The sequence below is a fragment of the Drosophila erecta genome, unplaced genomic scaffold (genome assembly GCF_003286155.1).
Source record: "Drosophila erecta strain 14021-0224.00,06,07 unplaced genomic scaffold, DereRS2 tig00000021-arrow-pilon, whole genome shotgun sequence".
NCBI classification, from domain to species: Eukaryota; Metazoa; Arthropoda; class Insecta; order Diptera; family Drosophilidae; genus Drosophila; species Drosophila erecta.
The window spans coordinates 214,607-228,869 of NW_020825198.1; the positions used below are offsets into that span (position 1 = coordinate 214,607).

Sequence of the window (14,263 nt, forward strand, 5' to 3'; positions counted from 1 at the left end):
ACGTGATGGTTTATCCAATAATAATATTATTGTAAGGGACTGCTGTAATTCGAGGGCCAGGCATTGAATACGCAGGCGAAACATATTGCATAGAACGCTCCAGCTTTTGGTAGTTGTTCGAAATGCCCATGAAGCCAATGGTAGCTGAAAATCTCGCTATTTTATTGAACCAATAATAATTTTATTAAATATGGGGAAACTACTTACAGCTTGAAGTGGAAGGCACACTCAATGGCTCGGCATTCCATTCCTGAGCTCCTTTCTGCATCATGGCTTGTTTGTAATCTGGACTTAACGCTCTCTGTAAGCATTTCCCCATATGGGTGCTTTCCCTAGGTCGGCCACAACGACAGACAGCCACTAAAGGTTTGTACATCCCCGGAGATACGAATCGCGATTCGCCTTGGTTGTTGTGCAGAAAAGGGCACAGCTCTATAAGGTAGTGTATATGAATGCAGAATTATAAGCCCATACTGACATTTACCTTTTAATTTCAGCTGGTTAGTTAGTTGGGAATTAATCTCAGATTGGTGGTAGAACTTGTTAGTTTGCTTGCCAGAAATTTCGTTCCACGTTTTTGGAAAACTACGACGCGAATTGTGCTCCATGCGCACTTGCTCCTTTCTAAAATTGTTAATAACACCTGCTATTTAATGTCTTATAATATGTGCTGAAGTCTTACAGCTTTCCAATTATTTTAGCAGGCTCCATTGTTTTAAGATGTTTAACTTGCCAATAAATTTGTTCAACTGTATACTTGCAATGCATATTTTCCATGGCAACAAGTCTATAGTTGATTAGTATTTCATCCCCTTAATCGTAAAATAAAACAACTTTTAGGCGGTATAGTAACGCCTACGCAACGTAACAACAATCTGTTAGATATATTATATACTACCACCTGCAATCGAAAGACTTTTGAGAAGCTTCAGCTTTATAACTGAGAGACTGGTTTTCGTAGTAATTTTGCAAATTTTGCAGCGTCTGCTGATACTGATTAAGAATAAGTTATATCCTTTATATGATAGCAAAGTATACCTTTACTGCCTAGCAAACTTCTGACTGTAACAATATAATACCCTCTGCTAGAGCTTAAAAAAGTTTCAATGCAAATACAAAAAAATGAAGATTTTGTTGTAGTTTTTCTGAAAAGAACCTATTATCTCTCCGGATAACGATTAGTAAAAGTAATAAGCTCTTTAAAGTATTTAGATTTAAGAAAGTATGTGTTTTTTCCGATTAGATGTGGATGTAAAAGCCCAATGAGGAGTAAGCCAAAATCTAAAAAGGCAAATGCAAGTTTTTCCAAAATGAATTTTATGCTGATCACGTATTTATTGTAAGCGTGTAATTTTTACAAGTTACATACGCCTAAGATAAAACCTACAACATATGATACGGATATCAAATCAAATGCATGCTGTTTATTTACATTTTAATGTTTTGTACAAAGGGGTTTAGCTTAAATATTTTAATTCTTTCAAAAATCCAATGAATATGAAATTTATTTGCATACCGGTTTAATTTACTGAAATCTCAATTACAACACATATAATAGTCATTCCAATTTATACGGTTAATATGTACATTGTTTATTATAATTAATTATAAGTATTTTTTATTGATAAAATATGTATGTATGTGTAACATTTCATTCAAAATAAGAATACATAACTGAATCACGCTTTTCAAATTGTTAGAAGTGTCTTTATAAACTAAAATCATTTGTTCTAAAGTTTTCAGGGGTTTCTATTATTTCTTATGTTCTTTGGCCAAAAACATTTTCACGAAAATTTTTAATTTTTTGCACAAAGAATGACTCTAGTGCTTCAGCACACTTATAAAAGGACGATTCTTTCGGGTTATAGTAACGGCAGTTGTCAAAAATTTTTGTCATATCGCCTATGAACTCTGCTAGTTTTGTGTAGGTGTTTGATTCGAGTTTAATTTCCATCCGTTTGAGATCTTTGGAGAAAGAAACCTTATTTTATTAATTTTCTGATAAATGTGTTTTTATGTTACATACCCATTGGCTCTTTAATCACTTTGTAATAATCGGGTGCTTCCTTCGGATCAACCGGTTCCATAAATGGCCAAGCACTTTTGTGTAACTGTAGATAAATCGAATATTTAATCCATAAATTATACTATTTGTTGGTCATTCTAACACCAAATAAAAACAAATTTAAAATTGTTTTTTGTATATAAATTTGTAAATATAGATTTCCCCTTAATTAAGTCATCACCTGCATCTGTTTGATTAAGTTTTTCAGCTCTTCAATGTCATTTGGAGTCAGTTTTTTCATATTTGCAGCGTAAGCATCGTTTTTGCGTTGGCATTCAGGGCAAACATATTCATCAATGAACTCAGCTTCGCTTTGAAGTATTCCAACGCAACGGCCATGGAACCAATCCTGGCATTTATCACAGCATATATAAAATTGTGACTCGTCGTATGGTTGACGACAGCTACAATAGAGCTGTTGCGTGTCTCTGGCGCTCTTGCAGTCGAGGCAAATAAATTCCGATAGATTTTTAGAAGCTTCTTCGGTAATACTGACACAATCCCCATGGAACCAATTGCTGCACAAGTCGCACCCCACGTAAAACCTACATGGACAATTACAATATATTAATTAACAATGCGTTAGGAATGTGCATTTATAATTACTTTGTGTCATCATATGGAGTACGGCAAATACAATACAACTTTTCCTTTTTTCTTGTCAACTTTTTTGGTCGGCCGGCGCCATGTCTGGGGTTTTGCGCCTCTGATCTGCGATTTGTTTTGGTTTTTATAAAATATATAGCTAATGGCTCAAAAGACCATTTGTATACGTACCGTTTAAAATCTGAATTGGGTTCGCCACTTCTTTCATTTTCGCTATGTTCATCCGGTGAAGCGTTACTTACCGTACATATATGTCTTTGGACTTTAATTTTTACATCTTCGTGTATTTCGCTCTGTAAATTACGCTCTAATAAGGAACGCTTACGCAAAATATTTTTTTTAAGCAATTCTTTATGACGTTCCAACTGCGATTGCTTTTGCTCTCCAAGTTCAGCGACTTCGTCATTCACGCTTCGATTTTTCGTTTTGATTCGATTAAATTGGCTGCTTGTGGTCATAGCATTCGGGCGTCTTGGCGAAGTACGAATTTTCCATTCAGTGTCAATGAATTGGCGACTTGGAGTAAGTGCTTCCTCATTTACACTGTTTCTTGAGCATGTTTCCCACTCATTCGTAGAATTCGCATTTTCTTGTTGCTTCTGCATACAAACAAGTTTTTCTTCAAGTTCCGGACTCAGATTACCTTGTTTGAGAGCATTTGAAATAGCTGAAATTCATGGAACTTATTATTTTAAAAACATTATTTTTCATTTGTTAACACTTACACTCTTGTATGTATCCTCTGGTAACAACGAAGCTTTCGTTTTGTTTATTTTCTAAGTCTGTTTCTGATAGATCGAAGTCGGCAAGATTAGTTGGTTCGTTATGCTCTGAACCCTCTAATAGGGAAGATGTACCGGCAAAGGACTCATTAGTTGTAATATTAGAATTTTCTGTTTCTGCACATTTACTGTTTTCCTGATCATTGCCATTATTAATGGCAATATCTTTAATAGTGGGATTGACTTCGTAAGTTGTTGCTAGCGTATCGGCGTCGATTTCGATGTTGTTGGTCTGCAATGAACATCGTTTAAGGTCTTCACTTTCATATTTTAGGCGATGCTGCTCAATATTGTCTTGATCTTCAACTAGAACTAGATTATAAATTTTTAATTTTTTTTGCTTTCAAAATTGGCTTACAACTATTGTTGGTGCGGCACGGCAAATCACTTTTTAAAATTCTACCTTTGAATACTTCACATGGGGGTGAATGTACAATTTGATTCGGCGGACTGCAGACGACAATAATCTCATCATCATAATCTTCTTCTTCAATTTCTTGCACAAAATAATTCGAATTCATCATATAAGCTATTGATACGCCGCCACCAACCTAATTGTTTCCAAAAATGTAAGTTATATTCAAGATCCAAAAATTTATTGCGTTAATATGAACGGATACACTAATAGCTCAAAGTAACAGAATTTACGAACACACCTACCTGACTTTAATCAGAGATCAGTTGTAGAATTTACTCCAGGCAACCTTTTAATGTGTTTTATTGTAGTTGTTGTAGTTGGCGAAGAGATTAACACGTGGTTAGGAGTTGAAGTTGTTGACACGTGATATTATGGCATGGTTAAACGTTTTTAAGCAGTGGAAGCATGAATTTGATTTTAAGGTATATGACACTTTTATTACAAAGATAGGATAGTATTTAGATTGGGTTACAAATTATAATGCAACTTGTGTAAAAGAGATTAAAATGCTATGAAACTGGTGTAAGGATATGATAGGTGTATATAAGCCGTGTTATTGCAAAATTTAATTTTGGACAAGTGTAAACTTCGTTTCGATTTAGATGAGATGATTATAAAAATGGTAAAGCCTTTGTGTTTATTTTAAAGGACATATCAGAAAAACTAGCTCAGTCGCGACATTAGCACATGCGTTTTATATGGAGAAATCTTTTCCTTCATTTTCCATTTTAAAAAACAAGACTTGCCTTTAATTTGTATAACTTCAAATATGCCAGTCAACTAAAACTCTGCGTGGGGTTAATCTCTTCAGCAGTTCGTATTTCAAATCAGATTTGAATTAAAATGGAAATTGGACTTGGCCATTGAAATTGTGACCAATTATTTTGTAATCCTAAAGTGAATTCAACTGATATCTGATTAATATTTATAGTCTATTAGCTCTGTATAAATTCTTTTCTTGCACAGATTTATAAGATATGTTTGCAGACTTCTCTTCTTACTTATATATGAAGCATGCGCTTTTTGTCAACACAAAGGCCAATTTGCAAATAATCATCCAACTAATTCAGAAACAAAAATTTACAAACTTTTAAACATATTTTCTTTGTGGTCATTGATTTCGGGAGTTTTACAGACATTTAACTTTGTTAGGAGGAATATACAATTTTATAACATCAGACACACGCCTAAAAATTCGTACATTTGCAGATTTTATAGAGTGTGTATGTATATGAGCTGAAATAATTATAGCAAACAATTAAACCAAAAAATTTCTTGTTTTAATACAACATGATACTCCATTTTTATTCACTTTCTAAATCCATTGTAATCGTTTCATTTATATCTTTATCTTTTTTCATACACGGCTCACGGCTCAATGGATGTAGTTAGTTAATAGTTACCGCCATTTGTAACATAGTATTTCCATTAAGCTTATGATATCAGCATTGCAAAGATAAATTCGGTACTTAAACTTTTTTTGTGGTTTCTGGTTTAAAATTAATTCCAATAAATAAAGAAACCTTTTACACCCTCGGAAAGGTTTTTTTCTTGCGAAACCAATCTGAACGATCTTTATAAAGATATTATTTTTTACTTTTAAAGATTAAAACATTTGAGATTTTGTTTAACTATGTGTATAATAGTGTATAACTGGATGACTGCTTTCGAAAATTATTCGTAGAAAAGAAACAGAGCTGGTCACAACTAGTGTGGTTGCATAATAGGTTTTATTGCAAAAAGCGCTTTACAATTTACATGTATTCTATGTATTACTAAGAAACCAAATGTCCCTCAGGCAAGAAAAGCTAATCGGAGCAAAGTTGTTCTAATACTTTTGCCTTGTTTTTAAACATTAGGTGACAGTCTGGGTTATTGTTAAGTTAATATGCTTAATGTGCTTCCTACTCACTATGTAATAGTTTCTTATATTTAATAAGGTATTCACATTTTTAAGCTAAATACATTTTTATATTATTTAAATTAAGTAATCAAAATAAATATGTCATATTTTATTATTTAAATGGTATCATGTATTTCTAACTATCGAGCTCCTGTGTGGAGAATTGCTTGTTGAATAATTATTTTGCAATAGTAAGCCTTGGTTCATATTTCAATAAGTCTGTTGCTGTACTTGGAAAATATAAGTTATTGTTTACAGCTTAGGAATGTATATAAATTAGGAAACGCTATGTATTTAATTTATGTTCATTAAAATACAACAAACAAACAAATTAGGTGTACCAAACGAAACGCAAAGAAAGTGCAAGTGAAGCAGCAACATGCCGCTCTCGTTCAATAAATAAGAGACTTAACTTAAATTTAAGATGGAACAAAAAACAAATTGGCATTTCGGTCGAGAATCAGCAAATGTAACCCTCACAGTCCTGTCCTATTCCTCATTTATCCTTTCACATTATAATTATAACTAAAAACTACTCACTTGCTGATGCGTAGCCGATTGGTGAACAGGGGTTAGAGGAGGCGGCTGTGATTGAACTGCATTTTCCGGCTGTACCGCCAAGTATATTTTTGTTGGGCCCAGAACACCAAGTTTGCCATTTGACTCTTGAGCTAAAATATAAATGGGAGATATTACAAGATAACAAAATATACAATTGAATTACACACCCTTCATTAGTTGCTGTTTCACCTGCGTTTGCACTAATTGTAATTGCTGTGCAGTGAAATCGTTGCCTACGAGGCCTTGCAATACTATACGCGGACCATGCTCGGTTTGCAATACTTGAGCGGTGACACATTTAATTACTGTTCCAGGCGGCTGATTCTGGAGGAGACTCTCCTCAACACTCAAGGGTTGCTGTTGGGCTGGAGCCTGGACAGTCTGGGTGACAACCGGCTGTTGAGTTATTGGGGTTACGCCACTTTCGAAGTTTGTTGGTGACTGTTGATGGATTTGTTGCTGCTGGATAACGACTTGCTGTGGACTTTGTGATGGGAGAGCTTGTTGTTTGACTGGTGAAGTTTGTGGGCTTGCTTGAGGTACGGCAGTGGCTGAATTACTTGTAACGATGTGAGCGTTCCCGTCACCTTGGTGTTTAATATGTGCCACGATTTGAGCCTGATTATTTCCCAACGGTTTCACGATGACTTGTTGCCCATTCACAGTTGCCACCTGTAATTTGCCCTGTGCTAACTGCTGGGCTAAAGTCGAATTTGGAACCAGGACTTGTTGTGTGCCAGTTTCATTGCCATCAGTCGTGGTGATCTGTGTTTTTTCTTCAATAGTTGGCTGTGTTTGTTGTTGAACCACAAGCTGTTTAACCAGTTTGGTTTGTGCACTTGGTGAAGATTGTACAATTTGGTTTGATTGAACAACAAATTGTTGTTGAGGCTGGACAACATGTTGTTGCTGCTGCTGTTGCTGGGTTTGAATCTGCTGCTGAACCATCTGCAATGCTTGACTCTGCGGCACGTTCCTCTGAGTAACAATAGTTTGACCGGGGCTTAATATAATCCGTTGGCCGCCAACTACTATCTGCTGCTGCACGTTGCTGGTATTAACAATTTGCTGAATTACTTTTTGCGTTGGTTGATTTCCGACCTGTGTCATTGAGATCTGTTGTGGTGACTGTTGAATTGGTTGAGATTGTACTAGTTGCTGCTGTTGAACCGGTGATGTTCCTTGCTGTTGTGCAGTCGACGTAGATATTATAACCTTTTGCCCTTGTGCGTTTTGCCCTACTACCAGTTTGGACCCAGACTGTACGAATACTTGCTGTACGGTTTGCCCAGAGGAACTCGTGTTAACCACTTTCGACACTATCTTCTGCACGGGGGGCGATGAAGTTGTTGCTGATGAAGATGGTGATTGCTGTTGAGCCAGTAACAACTTATTTTTAATTTGAGCAAGCGGTAAGGCTACGCGCGGGGACGATGCTATGGATTGAGTCGCTGAATTTTTCGTGACATGTTTAACTGCAATTTGCTTTATCACAGGCGTCCCTGGATTTGTAGTAGTCTGTGCTGAACTAATTGCTGGCGACGACGAAGTAGAAGTTGGCTTGATGGGAACCTTGATTTTGTTTCCTAGAAATGATAATAGTAATTGTAATATTAAAAATATTACTTTTAGCCTTATTAAGTGAGACTCACCCTGCGCTGCCGAATTTGAAGATGTAGTGGTAGTCAGCACATGGAGTTTTCCATCCGGCATTTGAACTAGCTGCTGCCCAGGATTCAATCCGCGTACGCTTACTTTGCCATCTGGGCCCCTTATAATTTGTACTTTATGCGGTGTAGATGTGGATGGATTTGACTGAGTGCTTGTCGAGCCTCCTACAGCAGGTGAAGCAGCTGCTGCTGCAGTATTAGTTCCTCCTGTTCTTGAAACCTGTGTAACTGCTTGCTGAATAATTCGAGTTGTGCCATCAGGGTTTTTAACAATGACACGCCTGCTACCGATAACTTGGCCTTTAACTGCAATGGTAAAGTAATTGTATTTTAGATCCTCCCTATGAATAAAACTTAAAACAGCTTACCTGGTGTCACAGAACGGGTGACTTCGCCAGTTGCAACCAATTTTCTCTGCTGATGAACGGCGCGCTGCAATTTCAATTGTTGTTCCATTTTTTCTTTAACATCTTCACTCGACTTAGGTGCCAGTTGGACGCGTCCAGCGCCGCCAAGAGCTCCATTGGTTGAAGTGTTGGAAACATTACTACCACTTGCCTCCAATTGACGAGATGCGACAGATCGCGTTACAGCTGATAGGCGTGCCTTTTCTTGTTTTTCTCCCATAAATTTAATTTCCCATAACTCCAATTTATCTTCATCCACCCATTCCTCGCTAATTTGTGGCTCGGTTGGCTGGGGAGATTCAGCACGCTTTCGTTTTCGCAGTCCAGATCGTATGGATGTTACTTCTGTAGAACGAAAAATAAATAATTAATTTTGAATGCCTTCATGTAAATGCACATTAATTCTCACCTCTCACAGTCTTGGGCATTTCAAGTGGAATAACAACTTTTCGTCGCAAATAGCTTGTTTTTTCGCCATAGCGTCCTGTGTGGCGAAGTTTGAGCAATTCCAATGTTACGATTTCAGTATCCGTAGTAACCTGATGCTTCCCATCCGTCGATGGAGGCTTTGCTATCATGTCATCCCAGCGGAGGCACGACCACAGTATTCGTAGCTGCAGTGCTAGGCTGGATAACGACGTGGCATTAGATGTTCGATAGGACCAGCAGGTTCGGAAGAGGGGCCGCGAGCACTGATACTGCCAAATTGTGTTATTTTTCGCAGCGTGATGAAAACCATTTGTAGATGTTTTTCCACCCAGACGAGCCAGCTTAAGCAGCTCAAATCGTGGTAGCACTAACAGGCTACGTTTTTTCTTATGCGTAAGAAAATTTGATATAAGTGGGTATCGAGAGTATGGCTTTTTTGATATGGTAGACTTTTCCTCAGCTTTTACAGCTTGCTCACTCAACTTGGCTGCGTCATTAAGGAGGTATACACGACCCCGAGGTGAACTAGAGGAATAGACTCGCTCGGTTCCGTTCTCAAAATACTCTCGTTCGTATTTTTTCACACATTCGCGCTTAACTGGACGTGCAGTAATAGGAAATCTGCGGTTCTGTTTGTTAAGTGGTATATCCTTGTCCAGCGTCTGATCCAGCACATCTTTAGTGCCAATATAGCTTTTTTTAGATTTCTGGTTACGCTTTCGCCGCCATCCAGGAGTCATATCGACATCTTCGGCATTACTGGAGTTTAAGCCCGCTACAATAGAGTCTTCGGTGCTCTCAATTTCAACATTACTGCAAACGTCCATACTCTCAATATAGTCTATTTTATCGGAGTCTTGTGTGTTAGAGTCAGTAGTTGTATTGCTTCCGGCACTGGCATCACCCTCCTGTTTAATTCTCGTGCTGGTGGCGCAGTCCTGGTCAACCAGCATGCATTCGGTTAGCAAAGAATCGGTAAATTGAACGGCGTGCGCTCGAGCATGTTCCCAATCTTGAAGTAAATCCAACGGCGCTTCGGATTCAGTTGGCTTCCCCTCTTCGGGATCATCCACGGTCACCTGAGTGGATTCTCTCTTACCCTCCGTCAGCTTCTGCTCGAGAATAGATGGCTTTTTAACAGCGCCTAGTATGGCGGCAACTGTCTCTTTTGAGCCATTACCGGCAGTATGCGCCTTTCGTAGCAACAATAAAAGTTCTTTTTTGGCCCGTGCTTTTTGAAGACATAATGGGGAGTAGCAAGTATTTTGGGTTATTTGAGACACAGCATTTGAATTTGTGTTACACTCCTTTGTGTAGCAGCGAAAAACTTTAGCAAATCGATTAAGCTGACTAAATTGTAAGCGCACTGTTTGAATTTGTTTAGCCAGCGAGTTGACAAGTTCCAAGTTTACGTTTGCAGGACCCCCCTTTGCTTGGACTTCAGTAAGGCGAAGTAAACGCTTCTCCAGAAGCGTTTGTTTGCTGTTGGCTGTAGCTTGTTGGGAAGAAACAAGAAGCGGCTTCACATCAGAAGCAACTTTAGAAGCCATCTGCTCCTCAACCTCGGCCAATTTTATACGGCGATCCAATAGATCATCTAACCGACATTTGCGAGCCACCTTCGAGTAATAAGTACGCCCTGGAGCATTTAGCGCTTTGCTAACGTCGATGTGCCCTTTGACTTTCTCCTTAACATCTTCTATAACTTTCACATTTTTATATTGGTCCGGTAAATAATGACACACCTGACCATCAACATTGCTCGACTCACATTGTTGCATAAATCGTTGGGTGCGTGGGTCGACTAAAATAACTTCATTGACCTCGCTCTCCTCTCCCATGGTGTAATGTACGTAGACTCTATTGTGTACTAGTGGTTGGGCTCGCCGTGCACGAACACCACAGCGTCGACTACTTGAGAGCCAAAGCCAGCCCCATTGCCCGTGAACACGATATTCTTCTCCTTTTTGCTTCCAGACTTGATGTTTAAGACCCAGGGTATACTTTATGTAGTTAAATGCCAAGCGATTACGTTCTTCCTCATCATCCCGCTCGCGTTTCTCTCGCTTTTCAAGTTTTTTTCGCTCTTCTCGTTCGGCACTAGTTATGCGTTGCAAAGCTGTGTGCCCCAGTTGCTCATGCCAGACGTTGGCAAAAACGACGCTCTTAAGGGACGCTTGAAAAAGTAGCAACACGACGGCAAAGTCAGATGGACGACGGGCGTTCATCACCGCAGCATTCCAAATTTTTTTGTTAACTACCCAGTTGGTATTCAAAAAGGAAGCTGCTATATTGGATTCGAAGTTTATCAATGTCTGCCTTAGAGTTGTTATCATATTGTCAGTAGTTCCCATGGTTATACCGATCCATTTAAAGTCAGAAGCAGTCGTTAGCGAGAACTTATGGGACAGATGTCGTCGCTTATCGCGCTCCTCGTTTCGTTGCGGCTTGTTGAGTGCAATTGGATTGGCTGAATACTGGTTAACATAATTTTTAAATCCTTGCTCCATACCAAGTTTAAAATGCAAGGTACCATTACTCAGCTGATTGGATTTTTGACGCGTGACCATTTTACATTCTTCTTGTTTTTTTGTTCCCTCTATGGATTGACCCTCAGATTTAGCATCAACATCTTTTTCTTCCTCGTCGAGTACCTCTTTTTCCAAAATTTCATTTGTAGCCTCTTGTTCGATTTCGATAACACTACGCTTCGTGTGTTTGTGTTCATTGGTTAAGGTCTCAGTCAGTTTCATTTGGCGCTCGATTTCGTCTCGTCGCTCGGTAATCTGGCTATGCAGACGAGTTTCCAGTTCTTCGGGGTCCAGTCGGTGGAGCAGTAATTTCAACTTACTTGTCGTACTGTAATACCAGCATGTGAAGTCCTCCTGATCTTCGATAAAAATGCGACGTGCAATAAACCAATATTTGCGCCCATGACGATCAACACCCAGGCTATCATGCCGGATTAGCACACCTTGCTTTTCCTGCGGCAGCACGCAGTCCACTACGCCACTAACCTTATGCGAGCGACAAAGCCCGCACTGCCAATCCTCAGTAGGTACGTCATTCATTGGCGGATCAACACATTCCAAATGATAGACGGCTGGGCACGTCTCGCAGCATAATAAATCGCCGAGTCGATGGCATACGCGGCAATGGTCATCATAATGAATAGGCCCTTCCTGCAGCATTACATCTCGTATAGAATTGGCAGTTAAAAATTGATCTGACAGAAACTGGAGCACTTCAAGCCGGTTGTCAATGCCCGTGTACGGGTATTCAGTTTGGCTTAAAATGTGAAACACATTGCGATCAAACGTCTTATCGCTTTCCACATAGCTTCGCAAAACTTCCGGCCACGTTATCGAGTCAATCAGGTAAAGACTTATATTAACAGTATCCTTTTGATCCAGCGGTCCAAAATGAGTACCCTGTGCGTCCTCTTCTCGAAGAATCGCTTTAAGCAACATTATGTGTACCTCCGTCAACAATGCACTTTGCTCCTCACAAGCCAGCGCTGCACACAAGTCTTCAAATCGGAATGGCGAAAGGCGGACCATGTGGCGAAATCGTCGCAGTACTTCATAGATACTGAGCGCACGCAAAACGTGTGTATTTGCAATGAAAAGATCCTCCGACGAATCGGGCAGTTCAAGCGCTGCGTACTGCCGACCTTCCTGCAGCCACACAGGTTCTGGGCTAGGAGGACGTGGCGGCCGACCAACTCCATTTTGATTAAAGCTGCACACGGAAAACTCTGACTCGCTCTCGTTGGCTACTTCTATGCTCTCGTCGTCACTGGGTGTAAGCAGCATATCATCCTCATTATCGGATTTATCTTCTTCGGAATCTCCAAAATCTGAGCCGTAGTGATACTCCGACTCGTACCCTGAAAAAAAGAACAGCAGCTCTTAGAACCAATATGATTTCACCCGTGCATAAAACCTGTCATACTGCCACCCAATTTCTTCTGTAAGTAATGTTATGCCAAATAGACTGAAAGATTTCATGTCGAAAGATTCAAAAAATATTCGTTCGTATAAGAACAGACGGTGTTGGTCGTCACGAATATATTAAATTGTTCAGGCTTATAAGCTTCGCGCAGCATAAAGTATTTCGTGGGATAACATTTGGAACGCCAATACAATTCGTGATCGTTATTTTAGGAAGTGGAAGATCCTTAGCGAACAGGAAAACTTAAGCAAAATACGACTAAAGATAAATGTTCGAACTCGTTAATAGGCAACTGAAAGCCTTGACTACCAAATTCGAGTGTAGGTGACCCTTTAACCCACCTTTCCTCCCAGAGTAGCTGCTGGTGTTCGGTTGCACGGCAGATTTGCGCCCTCGTCCCCTCTTAGCAGCGCTCCCGCGACTGCGGCTGTGATTGGTGTGGTTGTTGTGGCTGCTCCTGCTGCCCTCGTCGCTCTGCGGAGAAATGCCCCTGGACGCCGACGGAGTGCTGGGCTGCGATTTTCCCTCGCTAAGATACTTTGGCTTCTTGAGCAGCTGGTAATTGAAGCGTCCTGAGGCGCGTTCGTTGGGCGTCTTTGGCGGACGTCCACGTTTACGGCTGCCGCGACCGCTCATCTTGTTTGTTTTCGCTTTGCGTACTTATCTGGCTTTGTGTAGGGGTGCGTGGGGGGTACTCTCCTCAGATATTGTTCCAAGTTATCACTGCGGAGCTGCACATCAGATCTGAAACGAAAATTAACCCATTAGTACACGGAGCCACAGGGAACGCACACCGCTTCTCACTCGCACCCAGCTATGTATTTACGGGACACATTCAAACACACATTCACTCAACGGCGTATGTGGGGGAAAAAATCGATCAGATCGTCAGAAGTTTGTCGTTGGATTTTCACTTTGTTCGTAATGCGCAAATTTGGAGTTTAAAAAAAGCCGCCAAAAGAGCTTGTTTAGTTCAGAATGACGGTTTCGATTAAATATATTAAGTACATGTATTCAAAACACATTCTTGGCTTCTAGTGTTGGACGGCGAACGCACTGGACAGCACCACCAAGTGCGCTTGTATGTGTGCGAGTGCGAGGAAATGAAGCCAACGCACATTGTCCGCCATTTAAGCAACGGTGAAAATTTTTGCGACTGTTTAAATGACACTCCTCATTCAGAACTAACACATGGGTTTATTGCGCAAATTACCCAGCATGTTGGGGAATAATTTCACAGGATTTAACACGATATATTCAAATATTTTTAACTATCTTCAGCACACTGCGAAAGACACTTTTACCTAACATTACAGTTCTGAACATAGCTAAAGACGGTGTACAGTCGGCCAATCACAGCGACTCTTCTATAGCGCGGGGTCAGAAGCGTCCTCTTGCGGTCGGCTGGGAGAATTAATAGCTTATGGTTGCTCAAACGATATAAACAGGGTTGCTTTTGGCATTTACA

At 39.9% G+C, this 14,263-nt stretch overlaps 2 protein-coding genes across 9 annotated transcripts; both read right to left on the minus strand.

The window, feature by feature from the left end:
* Positions 1-6: 6 nt before the first annotated feature.
* LOC6544854 lies at positions 7-918 on the minus strand. The gene is made up of 4 exons (XM_015158102.2): positions 683-918; positions 485-624; positions 208-432; positions 7-144 (listed from the first exon to the last, which is right to left on the minus strand). The coding sequence occupies exons 1-4, from the start codon at positions 775-777 to the stop codon at positions 11-13; spliced, it is 594 nt and encodes a 197-aa protein (XP_015013588.2). The 5' UTR covers positions 778-918; the 3' UTR covers positions 7-10.
* Positions 919-1,552: 634 nt separating this feature from the next.
* On the minus strand, positions 1,553-14,177 carry LOC6544855 (nucleosome-remodeling factor subunit NURF301). 8 transcript variants are annotated; one of them, XM_026977058.1, is made up of 13 exons: positions 14,100-14,177; positions 13,137-13,539; positions 8,822-12,730; positions 8,374-8,757; positions 7,988-8,311; positions 6,503-7,921; positions 6,315-6,445; positions 3,397-3,685; positions 2,843-3,338; positions 2,672-2,776; positions 2,247-2,610; positions 2,027-2,111; positions 1,553-1,965 (listed from the first exon to the last, which is right to left on the minus strand). In XM_026977058.1, exons 2-13 carry the CDS (start codon positions 13,429-13,431, stop codon positions 1,760-1,762), a joined length of 8,007 nt encoding a protein of 2,668 aa, XP_026832859.1. In that variant the 5' UTR covers positions 13,432-13,539; positions 14,100-14,177; the 3' UTR covers positions 1,553-1,759. The 8 variants fall into 8 exon arrangements, with proteins under 8 accessions (XP_026832859.1, XP_026832857.1, XP_026832858.1 ...); XM_026977056.1 differs by having other exon boundaries at positions 14,009-14,115; XM_026977057.1 differs by having other exon boundaries at positions 13,985-14,115.
* Positions 14,178-14,263: the final 86 nt, after the last annotated feature.